At 31.8% G+C, this 18889-nt stretch overlaps 1 protein-coding gene across 1 annotated transcript in view; it reads left to right on the top strand.

Moving 5' to 3' along the window:
* Positions 1–16412: 16412 nt before the first annotated feature.
* Positions 16413–18889, top strand: part of LOC119645373 — a 27177-nt gene continuing 24700 nt past the window's right edge. The window contains exons 1-3 of the mRNA XM_038045558.1: positions 16413–16436; positions 17237–17780; positions 17867–17983. Of these exons, the coding sequence (XP_037901486.1) occupies positions 17249–17780; positions 17867–17983 (649 nt within the window). The 5' untranslated portion in view covers positions 16413–16436; positions 17237–17248. The remainder of the gene's footprint in view (positions 16437–17236; positions 17781–17866; positions 17984–18889) is intronic.

Raw genomic sequence — 18889 nt, 5'->3', positions numbered from 1 at the left:
TGAATGCCCAGCCTTGTATATATCCTGGCCTTTTGATCAAATTCATTTAACCGTATTATAGTTATATATAATATATATGGATATATAATCGTTAAAGTTGAATTTAAATCATAAAAAGTTTGAAATCAAGATACGATAATGAAATAAAAAGGATCCATTCATTTTGGAGCACCCTTCAACTTACCTTATGCTTATCAGATACGATGGAGCATAAATTTTATTTATGTTGATTATAAATCTACACCACTTAGTCTTTGAAGGATAGGCAGTTGCAAGATTTTTTCATCTAGGACTACAATTAGCCATATCATCGGTGATAGAGTACATGTTTCTACATAAGATCCAAAGATTTATTCTATTTACTGATTGAACTGTCAACACAAGTCCAATTAATACGTAAAATTAGTTCTTGATGTTTATATTTTCTATGATTGATTTTTCAGGTCGGCTTGAAAGAGGATGGGGTTGCGTTTACAAACCTGTTTATAATAGAAAGCAAACGAAATACTCTAAAGAGAAAAAGGAATAAAATATACGGTAGTTATCAGATCTTCATTCGAAAGCTAATTCGACTATTTGTTTGAACCCCCGTAAAAGTACAGGGTGAAAATAACCCACATCCGCAAACTGATATAATAAGCGAATAGTTATTTCAAGTGATACGTAACCAAAGCGAATGTCACTATGTTCTATGTGTCCTTACTATTGAAAAAGAAAAAATAAAACGCATTACTCAGCAATTTTTACATGCTCTTGTTATTTGCATTTGTCCTCTGGTTTTTCAAGAGATTTTTAATTAAAAATTTTTCGACTTAAATGCATTTCACAACAAAGCAAATGAAAAGATGTCGTTTTCAATTCAATTTTAAGCAAATTGATTGTGAGGTTTACAATCTTCTTATGGTGACAAATTGAGGTAACTTGTATAGGTAATGAGTAACACATTGCAACCTATTTTTAATATCATATGCTTTGGCATACCTTATCGCATAAATGCAAGGCATATCACAGAGGCCGTCATGCGCATGCAAGCTCCTTTCATTTAGATTAAATGCTTAAATGAATTCTTAATTCATTATTAATAAGCTATAACTCTTATAGAGAAAATAAACTGGTCACCCTAATATATAGGTATAATACTTGCCTTATTTTTTTTTTTTTTTTTTTTCTAAGAACAAAAACAACACTAGTAGCGATTATTATGAAAATCTAATAAGTGACTTGTGTTAGATATTTATTCTCTTCCTTTTCTCCATTCGCTCAGTTGAATTACTCATAATATCAGTAAGCGTAATGTGTAACTAGTCACATTCGCTTGGTGGCGAAACAGTAAGTAACTACCCTTATTCGAGAGAAAAGCAAAAGACCTAGAGATGGGTAAGTGAAGAACTTTTCATTGCAGTATCACGCGGACTCACGTTAATCTCGAAAAATTAGTATAATCTCTAACGGTGACGTGGAAGACGCTTTCATGCTGCTACTAATATTATTATTGGGATAATTTGTCTGGAATAATTTTTGAGTGTTGGGTTTAAAATCTCGAACTCTAAATAAGTGAGCCATAGTTTTGATAAACAAGACATTACCCTATGTATACAACTATACCATATAAGAAATGATAATAAAACTTTCAAAATAAAATATTAAATGGAAATTAGCTGTCAGTGGATATATGTAAAACTCTTGCCTCGTATGCTTGTGGGAGTATTAAAGTGGCCTAAGTTCAAGTGGATGCAAATAACTATTTAAATTAGTGTAAATGAAGATACCAAAGAAACCTATAACGTGGACATGAATAGTACCTACATTATAAACATAAGAAAGACATGTTGCAGAACATAGGCTTGTAAAAAAGTCATATTTAGTAGGTTTTTAAAGTTTTTCTATAATTTTTCTAAACATTTGCTGTAAACTTTACATACAAGTGCATTTCCTAAGCGACAGTATTTTGAACAGCAAGTTTAAAAAATTTCATTTCTAAAAATGTTTTTCGAGATTTCAGGCTTTGTCTGTAAACGAGTTACGCTTAAGAACTCATAGGCGTAGGAGCAGCTTTTTCATAAGTGTTGCGGCTCTATTGCACTATATGGGTTGAAGATCTCTAATGCTAATCTTAATTTTCAGGTCGAATTCAATGCATTCGGTTTTAGGTGATACCCTAACATCATATTGGGCGAGCATGGCGCTGAAGAGAGTGATTTGCTGAACAATCTGGACGTTCAACTTGCGAATGGTGATTTCCTGGCCGCCGCCTAATGCTAAATATCAATGCAATTTTTGATATTAAAACGATTAAAGAAACTAAAACGCATTGATCCGTGAGTAGACACTTGTCATTTGGACATAGCAAGAACAAGAGATTAGCGTACTATTGCGCAAAAAAACTCTGCTACTTTGCAGACATAGTTTATTATAGAAATATTTTGTAATTTAATTTAACGATTGCTGTGCCAAGTTGAGTACGAACCCATCTCCAATGGAAATATTTTGCAACCCTTGGTAGTAGAATCCAACTAAACACGCACACAAAAAGAAACTATTCGCACATAGAAATACGTTATGACTTCAGTTGCGTGCATGTTATTTCTTCTTCCTTTCGATTTAGTGAATTATTCATGTCGCCTGTTTTTATATGATGTGTTTGAAAATTGACGTGAAATCTTTTTAAACAAATAAGCATAATAAAGTATTAAGTGTTTGTTAATAACATTCTTAGGTAAAAATATATGAAAAAACTCATAAAAAAGGAAAAAAAATTCATTTAAAAATTTTTATGAAGCCTTGAACTGCCTGGGTGTGTATCGTTCATTATAAACAGTGTGTTAAACAAAAACAAGACCGGTGTTGTTCGATAACAAATTATCACATTTTCAATGGTCAAAAAAAAAAAAAAAAAGAAAAAAAAAAGATTAAAAAACGTCACATGTATTGACACATAAACGTGAAATATTGAAAAAAACCTAGTGCTTATCCTCTGTATAGTCCTAGAATTTATTTCTTTAATTTAAATATATTATAAGAATAATAATAATAATAATATTATTATTTAACAAAGCTTTGATACAAACATATAAAAAGAAGTTAAGAAATTTTCATAAGAGTATTCATAACAATTAAGTAAGAAAATTGTATTGTATTCGTCTTGAATATTCGAATAGTCCACCAAGCACACTAAGGCTCTTTGTTTCAATATAACTACGTTTTATAACTTTACGCGTGAGTTTTGCACGGCTTTATGAAAAAAATATAACAACAATAATTTATTTACCTATACTTTTATTTGAAATGTTTTTAATTTCTTCCATGTTGATCCTTAGAGAAATAAAAATATCATAAGGAGGAAAAGCAACTCAGTCATATCTGTTTCGCTGCTTTCAACTTTGCCAAGTAATGAATAATAATTATTTTTCAGATGTGATGATTAACATAAATAAATGAAAATATCTCTGTTATTGTGATAGCCACAACTGATAATCAGTTTATATTCATTGCTTGTTCGATATTCGAACTAATAAAAATATTCTTTCTGTATTAGCATAGTGATGATAAAATGATGATAAATTATTTCAAGATTGCAATTAACTCTTCTTCTGCTGTTTTAACATCTTCTACAATAGCAGATATGCAAATGAAAAAATAAAAATCTCTTTCTGACTATAGATTGAAGAAACGCATGATTGAACATTAAAAATGGAGCAATAAAACTCAAATTAGAGTAGGGTAGTAAATTTCTTCTTCAAGTCTTACAAACTGCAAGACTGTGTGTAGACGATGCAAAATTATTCAAGTGCGACATCAAACCAATTTGTCTAACCATAGACGCCATACATCTATGGAGCGACTTACGATTTACAACGCATCTTATCAGCAATGTAGGCAGATATAGATCTGAGTTATCTAAGTGGCCAAATTTACCACATACGCTATACTTATTAGTGAATGCACTAATGTTATATTTTATATATTAAGTTAGTGCGGATGTATGTAACACCTAGAAAAGATAGATCCATTGTCCATATTAATCTATGTTCAAGCTGTAAATCGAAATTTTTGAAATATTTTGATGATGGCTCAAGGGCAAACACCATTGAAAATGATTCCGATCGAACCACTTTTTCGTCCACTCATCATATAACGCCCCATTATGAAAAGTCGTTACATGGAAAAAACTAGCTATTTTGAAAATTTGCCGGCAAAAGTGGCTGAGTATTAGTGCTTCGACATTCTCAATTGATACGAAAGCTTTAGACGGGCTGGGACAATTTTTGGATCCCTCCCGTACGGAAACTGAAGCTTTCTATGCAAAAAGTCAAATTTTCTATATTCCACGGTTAAAATAACCTCATAATAGTAATCTACCTTCCCGAACTTGTATCGGGTGGGTCCATTTTTTGGATACCACCGCTTATAAGGAAACGTAAACTCCTATATGCAAAAAGGGCCGTATTGTTAATTTTTTTGTGATGAAAATTTGTTCGTGATAGTGATTAAATAAAAAAATGAAGTGGACCTAATTTGAACCACGTGGGTCTATTTCCTGGCCCCCCTCCAAATTTAATTCACAATAGCGTTTCAGCCAAAAAATTAAGGATAGGAATTTTGGATGACTAGTTTTTTTGTAACCTCAACGTATATAAGTGCAAACTTATATCCAGAGAAAAACTAACCTTCTAAAATGCGGGCCTCCGTGACAATTATGACTGATATATATGGGGAAAATACTGTGTGCTTTTTGAACTATTATTCTCAAAACGGGCGAATAATTGTACTAGGCGAAGTGGTTTGGGGTATGTAGTAGTCGGCGTTGTCCGATTATAATGCAGTCCAACACTGATTGCCAAATTTTTTTCCTCTGATCTTTTAATTACAATATTGTCCTATAAAGTGGAAATAATCGAACGTAGGTCCCTAGATTCTTTACTTATGTTCAAATAAACAAAAAGTTGAGGTTAAGTCCATTTTGCCATTCTTCATTGTTTCTAGCGATACGGCAAGTGTATAACTGTACATTACTTAATATGCAACAATATGCCGTAGTCGATCATGGGCATCTTCTAATAGGCGTTATTACGAATCATGTGATATGTGGCGGCACTTCATATGGATTTGTGTACGAGCTAAATTTCAAATCACCTAACCGATTAAGATGATTTCAGAAATTAGTTTAGATATTTGTACAAAAATATGTAAGAGAGAGAGAGACTAAGCCCAATGCTTTAAGAGATAATATCAATTTGCGATATTTTGGCGTTTTCTTAAGTAATCCTTTAAATATTCAAGAATGCTATAAAAAGATAATTAGGATAGAGCGGCCAAAAACTTGGATTGGTCTAAAAGATCGATTTTCTGAACATGGACTTTGGAACCGTTTTACAGATACAATAAGTAATTGATGATGAAAACTATGTTAAGCGTAAGTCTGTCACTCTCGCAGTTGTGATTAAAGCCATCGATTGCATGATGAACGCATCGCAGATTAAAGGAAAACCACCTTGCCAACCTTGCGTTTTTCTCAAATTTGTTAATTTGATGTTGTTGTACCACATTTCAAAGTTTTCTAGTGACTGTCGTGAGACCATTTTTTTTCCAGTAATGAGAATCCTTCGTTCCTATGCCGCTTTTCGACCGATTTCCAAAAAGAAAGACTCACATCAAAAAAAGATTTTTCAATCAATTTTTCTAAAGAAAAAACCGCTATTGAATTATATTTTCAAAAATACTTTTGACTATTGTTCTGGGTGCAAAATGGTGGAAGGCTAAGAGAAAAAATCGCTTCTTCTGTAAAAACTCACATATTAATATATCTTAGTAATTTTATGTGCTCAAAACCGCAAATTTTTTTTTCGAAAAACAGAGTTGTATTCGGATTATGCATCGCTGTGGGTCTGTATTCCGTTTAATTTGGCCATTTTTCAATACTAACCCGAGCGGAAAAACTTTGAATTTTCTACCAAATTCGAAGGCGTTATCCGCATTTTTGCGATCAAAAGAGTGTCAAGAACACAAACTACGGAGACGAATAGACGGACAGATATGACTTTATCAATTCAGAATTTCATGCCGATCAAGATTATATGCACTGTATAGAGTGTCTGAAGTTTTTCTTTGGGTATTGCCAACATTACGACAATGTGATTATAAGGACATTTCTGAGTAAAGGGACATTTCTGCTATTTTCTATCGAGTTCTTTGTTCTCATTGATAAAAGCGCGTCTTCTTTGTTAAAGTAAAAAACGAAATAATAGAAATTCATGAAATCAATTCCACAAGTAAAAATATGATAGAGTCGAATAAAGCCGACCAATAAGTACCGTCCACCGCTTCGCCTAATACAATTATATAGTGATTTTTGTGATTATACACCAAAACCTATTGATTGTATGCATTGTATGCAAAAGCATGCTTTTCGTGAAAGCGCTCATATTGGAACATGCCCAACTACACAAATGCCAACTGATGTGCTCCAAGTCTAGCGAACTTCATTTATTTGTTGCAGATATTATTAATTTTCAACAATTGTCGTTACAGAAAACTATATATTAGACTTTAAAGTCATATAAGATCTTACTTTTCATAGGCACCGTTTATATGGGACGGAATTTCAAAATTGTTCCATTCGATCCGTATTTATCATATTAATTTATGAATGCGATATATGCCAAGTGCTACGATTCGGAGGATAATGCTGAAACGATTTATGTAATAACAGATGAGTATATCTGAAGTCTTTCGTAGGTATTACGTAGATTTGCATGAACTTAATATAACTTGTAGCACAAGTGGTATGGGGTATAAAGACGCGTCAACGATTTTAATTAACTACATAATCTTTTGAAAATCGATTGCATAATATATTAAAATTCACCAATTTTTAAGCAAATATTACTCCTATGACGCTATTGAAATTCTGAAAGCAATAGACTTAGATTCCAGAGTGTTAGAAACATGGGCAATTTGAAAAACATAGCTTCGAGAAAGACTCGAGTTAAAGTTTTAAGAAATGGTAGTCATAAGTATTCTTGTGTAGTTAGTTACTTCAATTGAAAATCGGTTTTTGTAAGCCGCATAAAAAATTCTGTTGTATCGTTAACGCGACCGCAGGTGTGGACAATGTCTTAATAAATTCAATTGAAACAACAATAATAAATAAATATAATCGGAAACTGTTTATAATAAAAATTAAATATTTAAACTTTTGCATTCATTCCGCTTACGTAAAAGTTTTGCAAATAATTTGACGTGGACGTAATTACTGCTCGTATCGTTCCAGATAAATTTTGTTAAATTTTTATTGGATATTGAATAATAAAGAAGTTTGCATGCCGCTCATATCAAAAGGTAAACAGACCTCAGATAACGTCTACGTACCACATTCGACGATATGCTTGCTTACTGTTTGCCAAAGGTATGTGCGCAACAACTTTCAATTTTTATTTAACAAATAATTTAAAATTAAGAAAAAAAAAAAAAAAAAAAAAATACGCACTACAACAACCACTTTCGTGTTTGTAATAACGCAACTTTATTAAGTAAAAAAATAATAAAAAAAAAACACTTGTGTGTATACAGAGTTCTATTTATATGTAATTTCCCGAATGTATTATAGCACACAATAGCACATTCTACGTTTGTGTATAGAAGCAATGTGGCCAAAAATTATATACAATACCACCCATTGATGGCGATATAATGGTTTTATCGTTCCGTTTGCTTCCAAGACCCCCTAAACTTTTATATATACACTGCTGATCGACGGGCATTTTTTAATTAATACGAACATATTTGCTTCGTTGTAGATTTTTGCGCTTATTCGTCTATATCTCCGCCAATATGTCTATTCATACGTCCGTTTTAAGTTGCAATATTTGAAACAACAAATTTGGAGATGAAATTTAAAAACTTGTTCATAAACAAGCTTAAAAAATAAGTAACGGACGGAAATTATCTAAAGAAAAAATAATCGGTGTAAGCGTCAATTATAGATGTGAAATGTTGTTTAGAAAACATCCATCCATTAATGAGCCTACAGTTAATAAAATTATAAACATAAAATTGATATATCTCGCAGTCGGTGAGGGCTACCAAGACTTATCCCGAATGCGAAATGCTCTTGTTTAGTTTTATTCTTTCACTTTGTTAAGTTAACTCTACAACACACTTTAGTCTGGTCGTTTTATTTTTAAAAAATATCTTTCAAGACTTGAGTGGTTTTGTGCAGTAGGGCACTGGGTTGTAAATAAATAATTTCATAGGAACTACATGTTTTTATATAAACACTATTGTACAAAAAAAACAACATCATCACAATTTCCTCTTTTACTCTTATAATCTATTAACGAATTACTTTGATTGCATGAAATTTCTTTCATTTCTTTGATCAAAATTGACTTTTTGAAAATGGCTATTGTAGCCAAATGCCATTCGTTCGATGTATTCGTTCGATGATGCAGAAAAAGTTGGGTTTGCAAATAATTGTGCGATAACACGAAAGAACGCCGGTTTAACATGTTTCATTAACTAACATTTTGGACATAAAAGACATCATGACATGATTTCTATCAAAAATTGAGAATTAAAGGTAGAAAAAAAGGGATAATGGATGTCGAATAAAGAGTAATAAGCTCACGCTTATGGTCTGAAGGTAAATGATGATTGATGAATGACTACACGACGTTGAAACTAGCCAACATTCTCCCGAATAGTGCAACGAATATGAACACAAAGGAAAAAACAACAAAAAAAAAAAACAAGGCAAGCGAAAATAATTTAGGGAAAGAACTACATAGACATGTAAAACCAACTTGCTTGTCATGCGGAGCTGATGTGAAGCCCACATAAATTTCTTGCAAGCAGCTAAAGAGCGAGGACAATGGAAAATAGATTAGATCCGATCACTTTTTAACGGCCTATTTTGAAAATGTCCCAATATGGGAAAAAAATTGCAGTTAACATAATTTTCCGACAGAACGTCGGTGAGTAGTAGCATCTCGACATTCTAGAGAATAGGATAGGACAATATTTGACACATGTCAGCTGTTCGTACGCAATTAAGCCCCTCTCATGGTTGAAAGGTTTTTATTTTAAATATTTCATGGTGAAATTCATGGTTCACAATAGTTTCAACCATGTAGGTCTGTTTTTTTCGATTCCCTCTCATATAAGGATTCTTATTGAAAATTAAACGTTATATATGAAGAATGTCTTCTTTTTAATATTGTATCTTTAAGCCGTAGCCCATAACATTAATCTGACCTAGAAGTGAATTAGATCAGAATTGAACGACATGAGTCTATTCTTTTGCATCTCATGCCCTACGCGCAATTCTCTTAATGGAGAAAATTCTCATTATGGAGAAAATGTCTAACTTTTAATATTTTATGATAAAAATTTGGTGTTTAATATTCATTTAATATATAAATGAATTGTAGACGATTAGGGACACATAGATCTATTTTATCCCATCACGTACACGAGTTATAATGAAAAGTAAACTTAAAGTTTAACTTATTATGACGACAATAATGAATTCTTTAAAAAGAAATTGTAATTTGGCGAATATGAACTACGTCAGTTGACGCTTCGGACACCCTTCAATGTAAAGATAAGTAGAAAATAAATCCACGTAATCCCAATTTGCTGCATTTAGGTTTTCAAGTATCAAATGTTGCTATTATAGAGCAATTGTCATCTCAAAGAATTAGGACTTTGTCGACTTATATAATGGCTTACCTATCTTCACAATTCTTATATGGGGATTCAAAAAAGTAAACTTATGCCGTATTACTACTATTAAACATTATACCTACTTATATATATTTTTCCTAGTAGGGAAGCTGGTTGCAAAATCAGTTCGATCCAGTTCAATTTTAATAGCATTCGTCCTTGGGCCAAATATTAGTCAGTGTACCAAATTTCGTTAAAATCCTCAAAAAATTACAAGCTTAAGGTTGAACACAAAAATACATGGACAGATTGACAGACAGACAGACAGAGAGAGAGAGAGAGAGAGACAAGCTCATCAATCGATTCAGAATATGTTTCAGAATATAATTCCTAATCAATTGGTAGAATAAGAGATTAGCTTATCTTAAGTACTGCTGAGTGCTGTATACATCCCCAAAAAAAGTTAACATACATTTGCACCACAAATAGTATAGAGAATAGAAAAAAATCTCTCTAGCAAATGAAATTTTAAAAATATTTCTGAACAAATTTTCGAGATATATTTTACTACGTTTATTTTCACGTCACAATAGATTACGCGTGTAGAAGACAACGATCGAAATATTGTGTATGTGCATATTCATGTCAAGAAAGAATTTTTATCACGCTTAAGTTATGTTTAAGCAAATTGAATATCAAAATTTTGAAATTTCAAAAATATTATGTAAAACATTAAAACATATTTTCGACAATATTTACGCTAATTTATTATTATGGGAACTGCATACATTTTTCTCTTCTCCTCCTCCTTTATGGTATATAAAACTTACTTGATCTAGCTAAAGCAAATTTTCCTTCAGAGTTCGGCTAATATAACTCTGCATTTATTTTCGTGGTCAAATATCAAAAATCGTACCTTGTTTCCATACGAGAGCAAAGAGCCCTTGTACGGAACTTGACCCAAAACGTCGATTAATTTGACAAATTAAATTTTCTTATTTCAAAGATATTTTTTTTTTGTTTTTCCTACATTTTCATTATGAAATATTAATAATTGGACTTTTTCAACATAGAAGAGCTAACTTTCCATCAAAATTCATATGGACATGTACTGTAGTCACGAAAACTGACCTGATTTTGTCCAAACTTAGTACAGTTTACATCAAGCTGCTGTTAAGGACCTACCGTTACCATGAAATATATAAAGTATAAATAATTTTGCCATATAATCGTTTACTTTTCGTAAAAATTGTCATTTCAGAAAAAGTATTACTCAATGACTTTTGCTGAGAAACTTCCGAAATTAAGATTTTCATAACATATCGACTTTTTGAAAATGACGTCTTTAACAAGCAGTGATCATGCTTAAATTTTGAACTTTTTTAATAGAGTTCCCGATACGCCAAATAGCGCCAGCGAACACGTATCGAATTTCATCAAAATTTCTCAAAAATTAAGACCTGTAGACTAAACACAAAAAATACCTGAACGGACGCATTGATAAACTTGAACCTGTTCAGAAAATGATTCCGAGTCTATCTTAAGCTCGCCTAGCGTTATATACATCCGCATAAGTTCTACAACATTTATGTTACAGGGTCTTGCTCTTTAGCGTATTAAAAAGGGAAATTAAAAGAGTTGAATGATCCCGAGAGGCAATACACGAAGAGCATTTCACAATCACAAAAATATTTTCAAAATTCGATTATTTTCAATTCATACCCTCTGGAGAGTGCGCTCCGTTTTTCTAGTTATCTCTAGTGAAATGGTTAAGCTTTTATGAAGTAAATTGAAAGCAAAAGCATAAAAGCAAGTCAGAGATAAGGAAAAACGAAGATAATAATCATATAGAGTAACAAATGGAAGCAAAGTCTAAAAAACGACTTCGACGAAAGCTTTCGTCTTTGATTCAGGTAATGGCCTTAAGCCCTTAAAACACTAATTACCTGGGAGGCATTATATATTTTTTAAACTCAATTTTAAATTTTGCGGCTTTCGTCTTACCTTTCATCAAAGGATGGAAGCTTACAAAATCGTTTTCCCCTTCGTAACTTGCTAACATATATATGAGACATTCTTCAGCCGACATTCAGCTATGTTTTACATGCTAATTACGTGCAATAGGCAGATGTAGCTTCAAAGGAATAAAATTATTTACCTCTCCATCCCTATTTATTCTTGTATCCTATACTACTTGTGGTTCAGGAAAAATATATATGGTATCTAGAAAGACTTACGATATGTTCCTTGAATTCAGTTAAAATTATTTGTTCGTTTCATTTCTACCCATGCATTTCTATGTTCAACATACCGGTCGTAATTTTGAAGCTATTTTCACGAAAGCCGGCACATTGAGATATGTTGAGCCAAAGACTAGTCCTAACAATTTTTAACGGTCAGTCCTCTTATAACGGTATTTTGAGAAAATTTTAATAAGCAAAACAAATGCATTTTTTTCAATTTCCGCACAAAAGTCGATAGAAGTTGTTAGGTAAAATTTTCGATTTTTTCATGTCTTTCTCATATAATCAATCGCTTTTAATTATATTGTTATGCGGTAAGAAGGTGTAATTTTTAATGTTTTACGATAAAAAACGATTGACAAAAGTTGTTATTGTTGTGTTAACCGCAATCTGTATTGATTTACTTATTTATTAATTGTAAATATCAGCTTTTTTATCATTCATAAAAGCATACTTTGCAATAACTGGAACAGTCAGCTAACAGCGTAACTATCCTGAATATGGTAAAATTGCAAAACAACACTTATTTGACTTGTTTTGCTATCAAAAAAACTCTTTTCGATCTTACACCAGCAGTAGTTGTTTAACATAAAAATTAACTTCACCAAGTTTGGATCATGTAGGGTCTATTGTGTAGGAGCCACTCCATATAAGAGTTTTTATCTATCATAAGGGAACAAGGCCCGCAAAATAATTGGATTATTATAAGGCGAAGTATTGTAAAGTGTTTAAGGGTCGACGTCGCCCCACCATGACGATTTTTACTGGTTTTCATTTTTAATAATACCAGATTTAAACGATGTACGCAGAAAGTTTTCGAAAACTTTGTTTATAAAACACTTGTTGCACTTAAACATCTTGGCATTTTTCAGAAAAAGTGATATCATTCTGAACATTATCTATCAATTGGCGTTAAGTACTTCTTATCTACGTTTAATATTGATTGCAAAATATAAATTTATTCAAGATATTGATAATGCAGTTTATATAACACTTCATTTTGTTATATCATAAAAACGTTCAAGACTTTCATTTCGCGAAAGAGGTTTCGTAATACTTGTGCATCCTTCCTTGTGCAAGTTTCCTTTCAAAGTACATATAGAACATCACATACAGACGCTATATATTAGTGTCTAGCTTAAGGTAATTAAAGTGCAAACACTTGACCTATTAATTAATCCATGTAACCTCTGAAGAACTCTCTCTCTCTCTCTTAGAATAAGTAAAGGCTGGCAATTTCGTTTCCACTTAAGTGATGCAAATTCGTTTAAAAAAAAATAATAAGCTAAGTTAGACGGCAAACATGGCCTTAGCCAAACTTTAAAATTTCTTCTTTCTTCTTCAATGACTTTTATGTGACTAACTATCGAATATTTGTACACATTTTCTGTAGAAACGATTTCGACCATGTTGTTGGTAAATTCGTAAAGGATAAATATGTGTAAGATTTACAATTTATTTGAAGCTCAAATAATCTCTTTATTTATTTCACATTTGCATGCCATTGAATGCACAATGTTATCATTCATAAGCGTTTTTACCTATAACACCTAAGGAATTGTTATAAATAGTTTTCTATTGCACACTCACCATATAATGCAACACATGAGCGTATATATGTGAGTCAAGAAGCGAAGCGTTTCGAATAATTTCAAATGTCTGATAAAGTGCAAAAACCCAGAAAAATTTCTTTCTCTGCAACATCTACGAGCACTCGATGCGTGCATAGTCAGATTGACATTTCAGGATGACTTATTCATACTCCTGCTTGCAATGCTTTGCTGGAAAATTTAATAATTAGAAAAAAAAAAAAAAATCACAACTCAATTGACATAGTTTATGTTAAAGTTCGTAGCTGACATTTAAAAATGCTTATGATTCGTCCACAACATTTGAACGCGTTACCTGCAAAGCAAGACCAACTTAAAAGTATGAAAAAAACCTATAGACGAGATGAAAAGTAAGAGAATGCTTCTCATAGACAGCTTATACATCGGAAGAGATCCAAAATGTGAGCGTAGTGCAAAGATCTTTGTTATTCTTTACCTAGTATTAGAAAGTAGACTATGCCGGCATATAAAGGCTTACATCTTACGAGCACTCCTCTCCGAAATAGGGCCCAAAAAATTACCTTGTGGGGTTCAAATTTAGTGCAATTTATTTTGATGTTCTTAGGTCTTCTTTTCAACTTCTTTTGGTAGCCTGCTCTCTTCAAATGATTCCAAAGTGTCGTGTGGTTAATGTTTAGTGTCTTCACTATTGCCTGATAGTTCCAGTCTGCGCGTCAGTCTTGTTGCATCAGTTGTAAAATGTCATCTACTTTTTCAATGACTAGCCGGCCAGAGCGAGATGCATCTTTTCTGAACGGATTCGAATAGACAAGTCCAAGATCCTTAGTTCACATACAATGCACTTCACAATTTTTCGTCAAGTTTTTGCATTTTTGATAGTGACAAAGCTTCACATGACTTATTCCTTCAGATATTTCATTTATTTTCGAATCAATATACAACTTTTTCTCCGAGCAAAGAATTAGGAAACTATCTTCATAATGAAATGTCACCTTTTAAGCACATGTTTGTTTGAGGCCATCAGATGAGTGCTGCCCGATATATTGACATTAATGCACCACTCCGCGCGGAATTTTCAATATGACCTAATAGCATTATGAAACGATATTTATTGGAAGATATATAAAAAATGAGGGCTTTTTTCATAAAAAAAATTATTTTTCCTAGGAGGGGTTGATTAGGTGGGTTTCAAAACCCATCTATCCGATCCAAATTTTGCTGAACAATTTATTTCGTTGAACATTACATCGAGTACTTTTCGCTAATAAGCTACTTTGCAGGGAAGGTAATTGCAACAATGGCCCGATTCAGACCTATTTCGGCATTAGACATTCATGGGCCAAAACCGATCTTGGCCATAAATGTCATCAGGATATCTTTAAAATTACGGCCTGCTTATTGAATACAGAAATATTATGCCAAGCAGACAGGTGAACAAACAGGTCAGAAACAGGGAGCAAGAGAGTTTATGACTCGGTTTAAATCGATTCAGAAAATATTCCTTAGTCGATCGGTATAACAGCACATAGGTTTATCTTAAGTCTTCGTGAGTATTAAATGCATTGCATGTGGTTTCAATAAAATCGTTTTATGTGTTGTTTAATCGACCAAGTAATCATATCATTGAAAACAAAATTTGGTGGGAAGAGACCCTAATAGAAAACACCATGATTTTCTTGCTTGATTTGCAATCATATCGCATTAGTCAAATTTTTTTTGCATTTGTTGCCACATAAACCAAATGAATAAATTAAGCAAATTCTTGTAATGTATTTCTTGTAATTTTAATTTATTTAATATTTTTATACGCAAATTAGAGGCTACATATATATATATATATATATATATATATTACCTTTATAATATTACTTTTACTTATTATATATTATTTTTTTTATTTATTTTAACTTTTTACTTTATTATATATTACCTTTCTCGTAAATCATAGACATAACCATTTAAGGTTATATAAGATTGCATATAATCTTAACTAGTGTGAGTGTCAGAATCGATTTAGAATATATTTGCTTCTAGCCAACTCGCCATCTGTCAATTCTGCGACCTCAAGAGATCATGCCAAACAAACCATTCGCTCCCGTGCCTAAGAAAAAATCAATAATTTTTTCTCTTTTCTTTTTATTGCAACTATTACTTATTTAAATCTCTACATTCAGCTTAAAAATTAACTAATCTAGACTAGAAAGGTCAGCACAAAATCATTCGTGTATACGTTCATGCGATCATCATCGGCGATTTAATTTTGTATTGTACAAGAGCACATGTTCTAACGTTGCATCGTATACTAGACTCGTCGATATACATTGATACGCGGTGTAAATATCATAGCTTATTGAAGGGCTTAATGATTTCAATATAGGCTAACGCTGACTTTAAAAAAAATTCAATCAGGCGTAAACATGTTACTAGTCTTCCTTTTTTTTTTTTTTTTTTTTTTTTTGCTTTTGCATAGAGACGTCTCAAGTGATTTTTACTAAATAAATAAAAGGTAACCGATTAGTACTTAATCTAATAATTTATTTTCTCTTAAAATGCTCTCCGATTTCTTCATTCCTAAAATTTCTATTAAACAATTGCTCTTTATATGCAGAGTCTATATGAAAAAAGCTCATTAGTGTAATTAACCTAAAAAAAAAAGAATTAGTTAAACGTGTAAATTCACGCATGCCTACGTTACATATGAAAATTATAGCACTCTGTGATAACAGCAATAGCAACGAGAAAGAACACTGTGCGTGTGTGTGTGTGTGTGTGTGTGTGTGTGTGTGTGTTGCAATCGATTTATTCCTACAAAGCGTGGCCATAAGAGTTGTTTCCTTTGAAATAAAAAATAAGAGTAGGAGCACGCAAAGAGAACAAAGAGAATTATATGAATGGTTTCGTGAATTTTTAGCGAATATTTGAACAGATCAACAGAGATCGTGAACGGAAGTGGACGTGTGTAAGTGCATAAACAAAGAAAGAAAGAAGAAGAAGAAGAAGAAGTCTATTAAAACGGTACTTTAAGATATTTGCAAGCAAATAACGCCACCACCATATTAATAGAGTAAATCATGCAGATAATGAAAATGGAATAATTGAGTTGCTTAAAAATTTCAATTGAATAATTTTTGTTTTTTTTTTTTTTTTTATAAATATTAATTTATATATTATCCTTAATTTTTTTTTTTTGAAAAAATTGAATTTAGGATAACATAGATATAAATATATTTAAAAATATTTAAGATCGATACTTTGAGTTTCTCAACTCTTTACAATTGAAAGAAGAAAGGCTTGAGAAATGGTTTTACGGACAAAGTATGCTTTACTTTAGTGTTTAGTTAGTTAAATTGTAATCGCAACCTATATATTTTAAGTGGCCACATGGCCACTGTTTTAAAAATGTGAACAAACTCGCGAAGAATTAACGTGAATAGAGCACAACTGTATGCAAAAACGTATTCGACGTATGCTACTCGAATGAATATTTAAATACATTTTACTCTGAATTTAATCCCGAATTAATATATCGTATTACAAATTCAATCGTATAGCCGCAGCAGTAACAGTTCCGAAACAGCTTGCATATATGCACATATATATGCATATTATGTGAATGCATAAATAATGTCAACAAATAATTAATATTAAATGTGTTTTAGAAAACAACATAACAATATAACAAATAAACCATTAACCTCAAGTTAAACAAAAATAAAACAAATAAAAATAGAATTAAACCAAAAATTTTACCAAATCTAGTGTTACGAGGATATGTCTGCCATAAATCATTTAACAGAAGCCAAAGTAAATAATGGCATATTGCACAGGCGAAGCGGTAACAGCAGCGGTAAGTGCAGCACAACTAACAACAAATGTTGGAAATTAGCTTATAAAGCTAAGGGACATCTTTGCAACAATGACGACGACTTTTATCAATTAAAATCAGTTTATCATCAAAAACAAAATCAACAGCGTCATTACTCTAGTCCGTCCCTTAGTGCTACTAGAAGTAACACATATTGCTCATCATCATCATCATCATCATCATTGTCGTCGTCTATTTTCTGCTTTATTTATTCGTCGCAGAGTGTATGCCTATGGTGTTTTACATTTTTATCATTGGTGTGTTTATTAATGATGCATAACGCCTCAGCTGAGCCTCAGGGATGCATTCTCTGTGAAAAAAGTGATTTGAAAGGAAAAGATCCTCAAACCAATTATGAAGAATTTCGTTTTGAGCATCAAGTCACACGTCAAGATGCCATTAATGCGTTGCGCCGATTGAATGACAGCTTTTATGAAGGTCAGTAATAATACGATTATGGTCACTATAAAGCAACTGAAAGCGAGTATAATTTACATAAATTTTTGTTTTGTTCTTTTCTGCAGGTCCAGAAGTGGGTAATTCGTGTAATGCTGTACGCTGTACATCAAAACTGATGAAATATTGCTTAAGTTCGCAATTTATTAACGATCATTGTCTATGCGAATTAGGACATAACTTGGGTGAGTAAAACTAATGATAAATTGATGAAGAAATCCCTTCAATCACCGATTCGTGAGCTTTGATATTTACCCGTTCACAAAAATCCAGAAGGTTTGAAAAAAAAAAAAAAAAAAAAAAAAAATTAGAAATACTTTTAGACAAAATATGTTATCAATCTACAGGCAGTTTTCATGTCCTAGCATTTATGGAAAAATTAAATAGCAATAGAAGATTTAAGTTGCTATGATTTGCCAGAAGAATACGGCCGTACATAGCATCTCTTCATTTAAGGGCATCCTTCTTATCTCAAATTATAATATTACTTCTAAAGTTCTTTTGACATTTGAATACGTCAAAGTTTGCCCATAATTACGATTGCCGTATATGTGCCGTGTATGTGCGAAACGGTCATGGAAATCCTGACGTATTAAGGAAAAATTGAAGGGAAAGTCAAGAGTGTTATAATGCATTTTGAAACGATTAAAACGGTTTCTTGCTTAATTCAGTTCTTCGAAAATGAAAATTTCGGAGAGATTGGTTAAAAACGAAGAAGCGATTTTTCTTTTCTCTTATCTTAACATTTCTTAACTCACACGGCCCAAATATATACAAATTATATGAAATGCTTTTGTCGACACATTTATATGCATTCACTTTGATTGGAGAGATGTTATTAAGTTAATTTTCATTTCAGTTCTACTTTGTTAGCATGTTTATAAATAAATAAATAATTGTGCATTTATGTTTAATTATCTGGGCAATCATTTCATTTAAATGCATATACAATTTTTTTTTTTCTTTAACTTATATAGAGAAAATTGTTGATGGTATTCGTTTTTAAAAATTTTCATAATTCACAAATGATTTTAATATTAACTGATTTTTTTTTTTTTTTTTTTTTTTTTTTTTTTTTTTTTTTTTTTTTT

Source organism: Glossina fuscipes, unplaced genomic scaffold, assembly GCF_014805625.2.
Source record: "Glossina fuscipes isolate IAEA_lab_2018 unplaced genomic scaffold, Yale_Gfus_2 1, whole genome shotgun sequence".
Taxonomy (NCBI): domain Eukaryota; kingdom Metazoa; phylum Arthropoda; class Insecta; order Diptera; family Glossinidae; genus Glossina; species Glossina fuscipes.
Note: the sequence above shows the minus strand (reverse complement) of the source record. Positions and strands in the feature narration are given on the sequence as shown.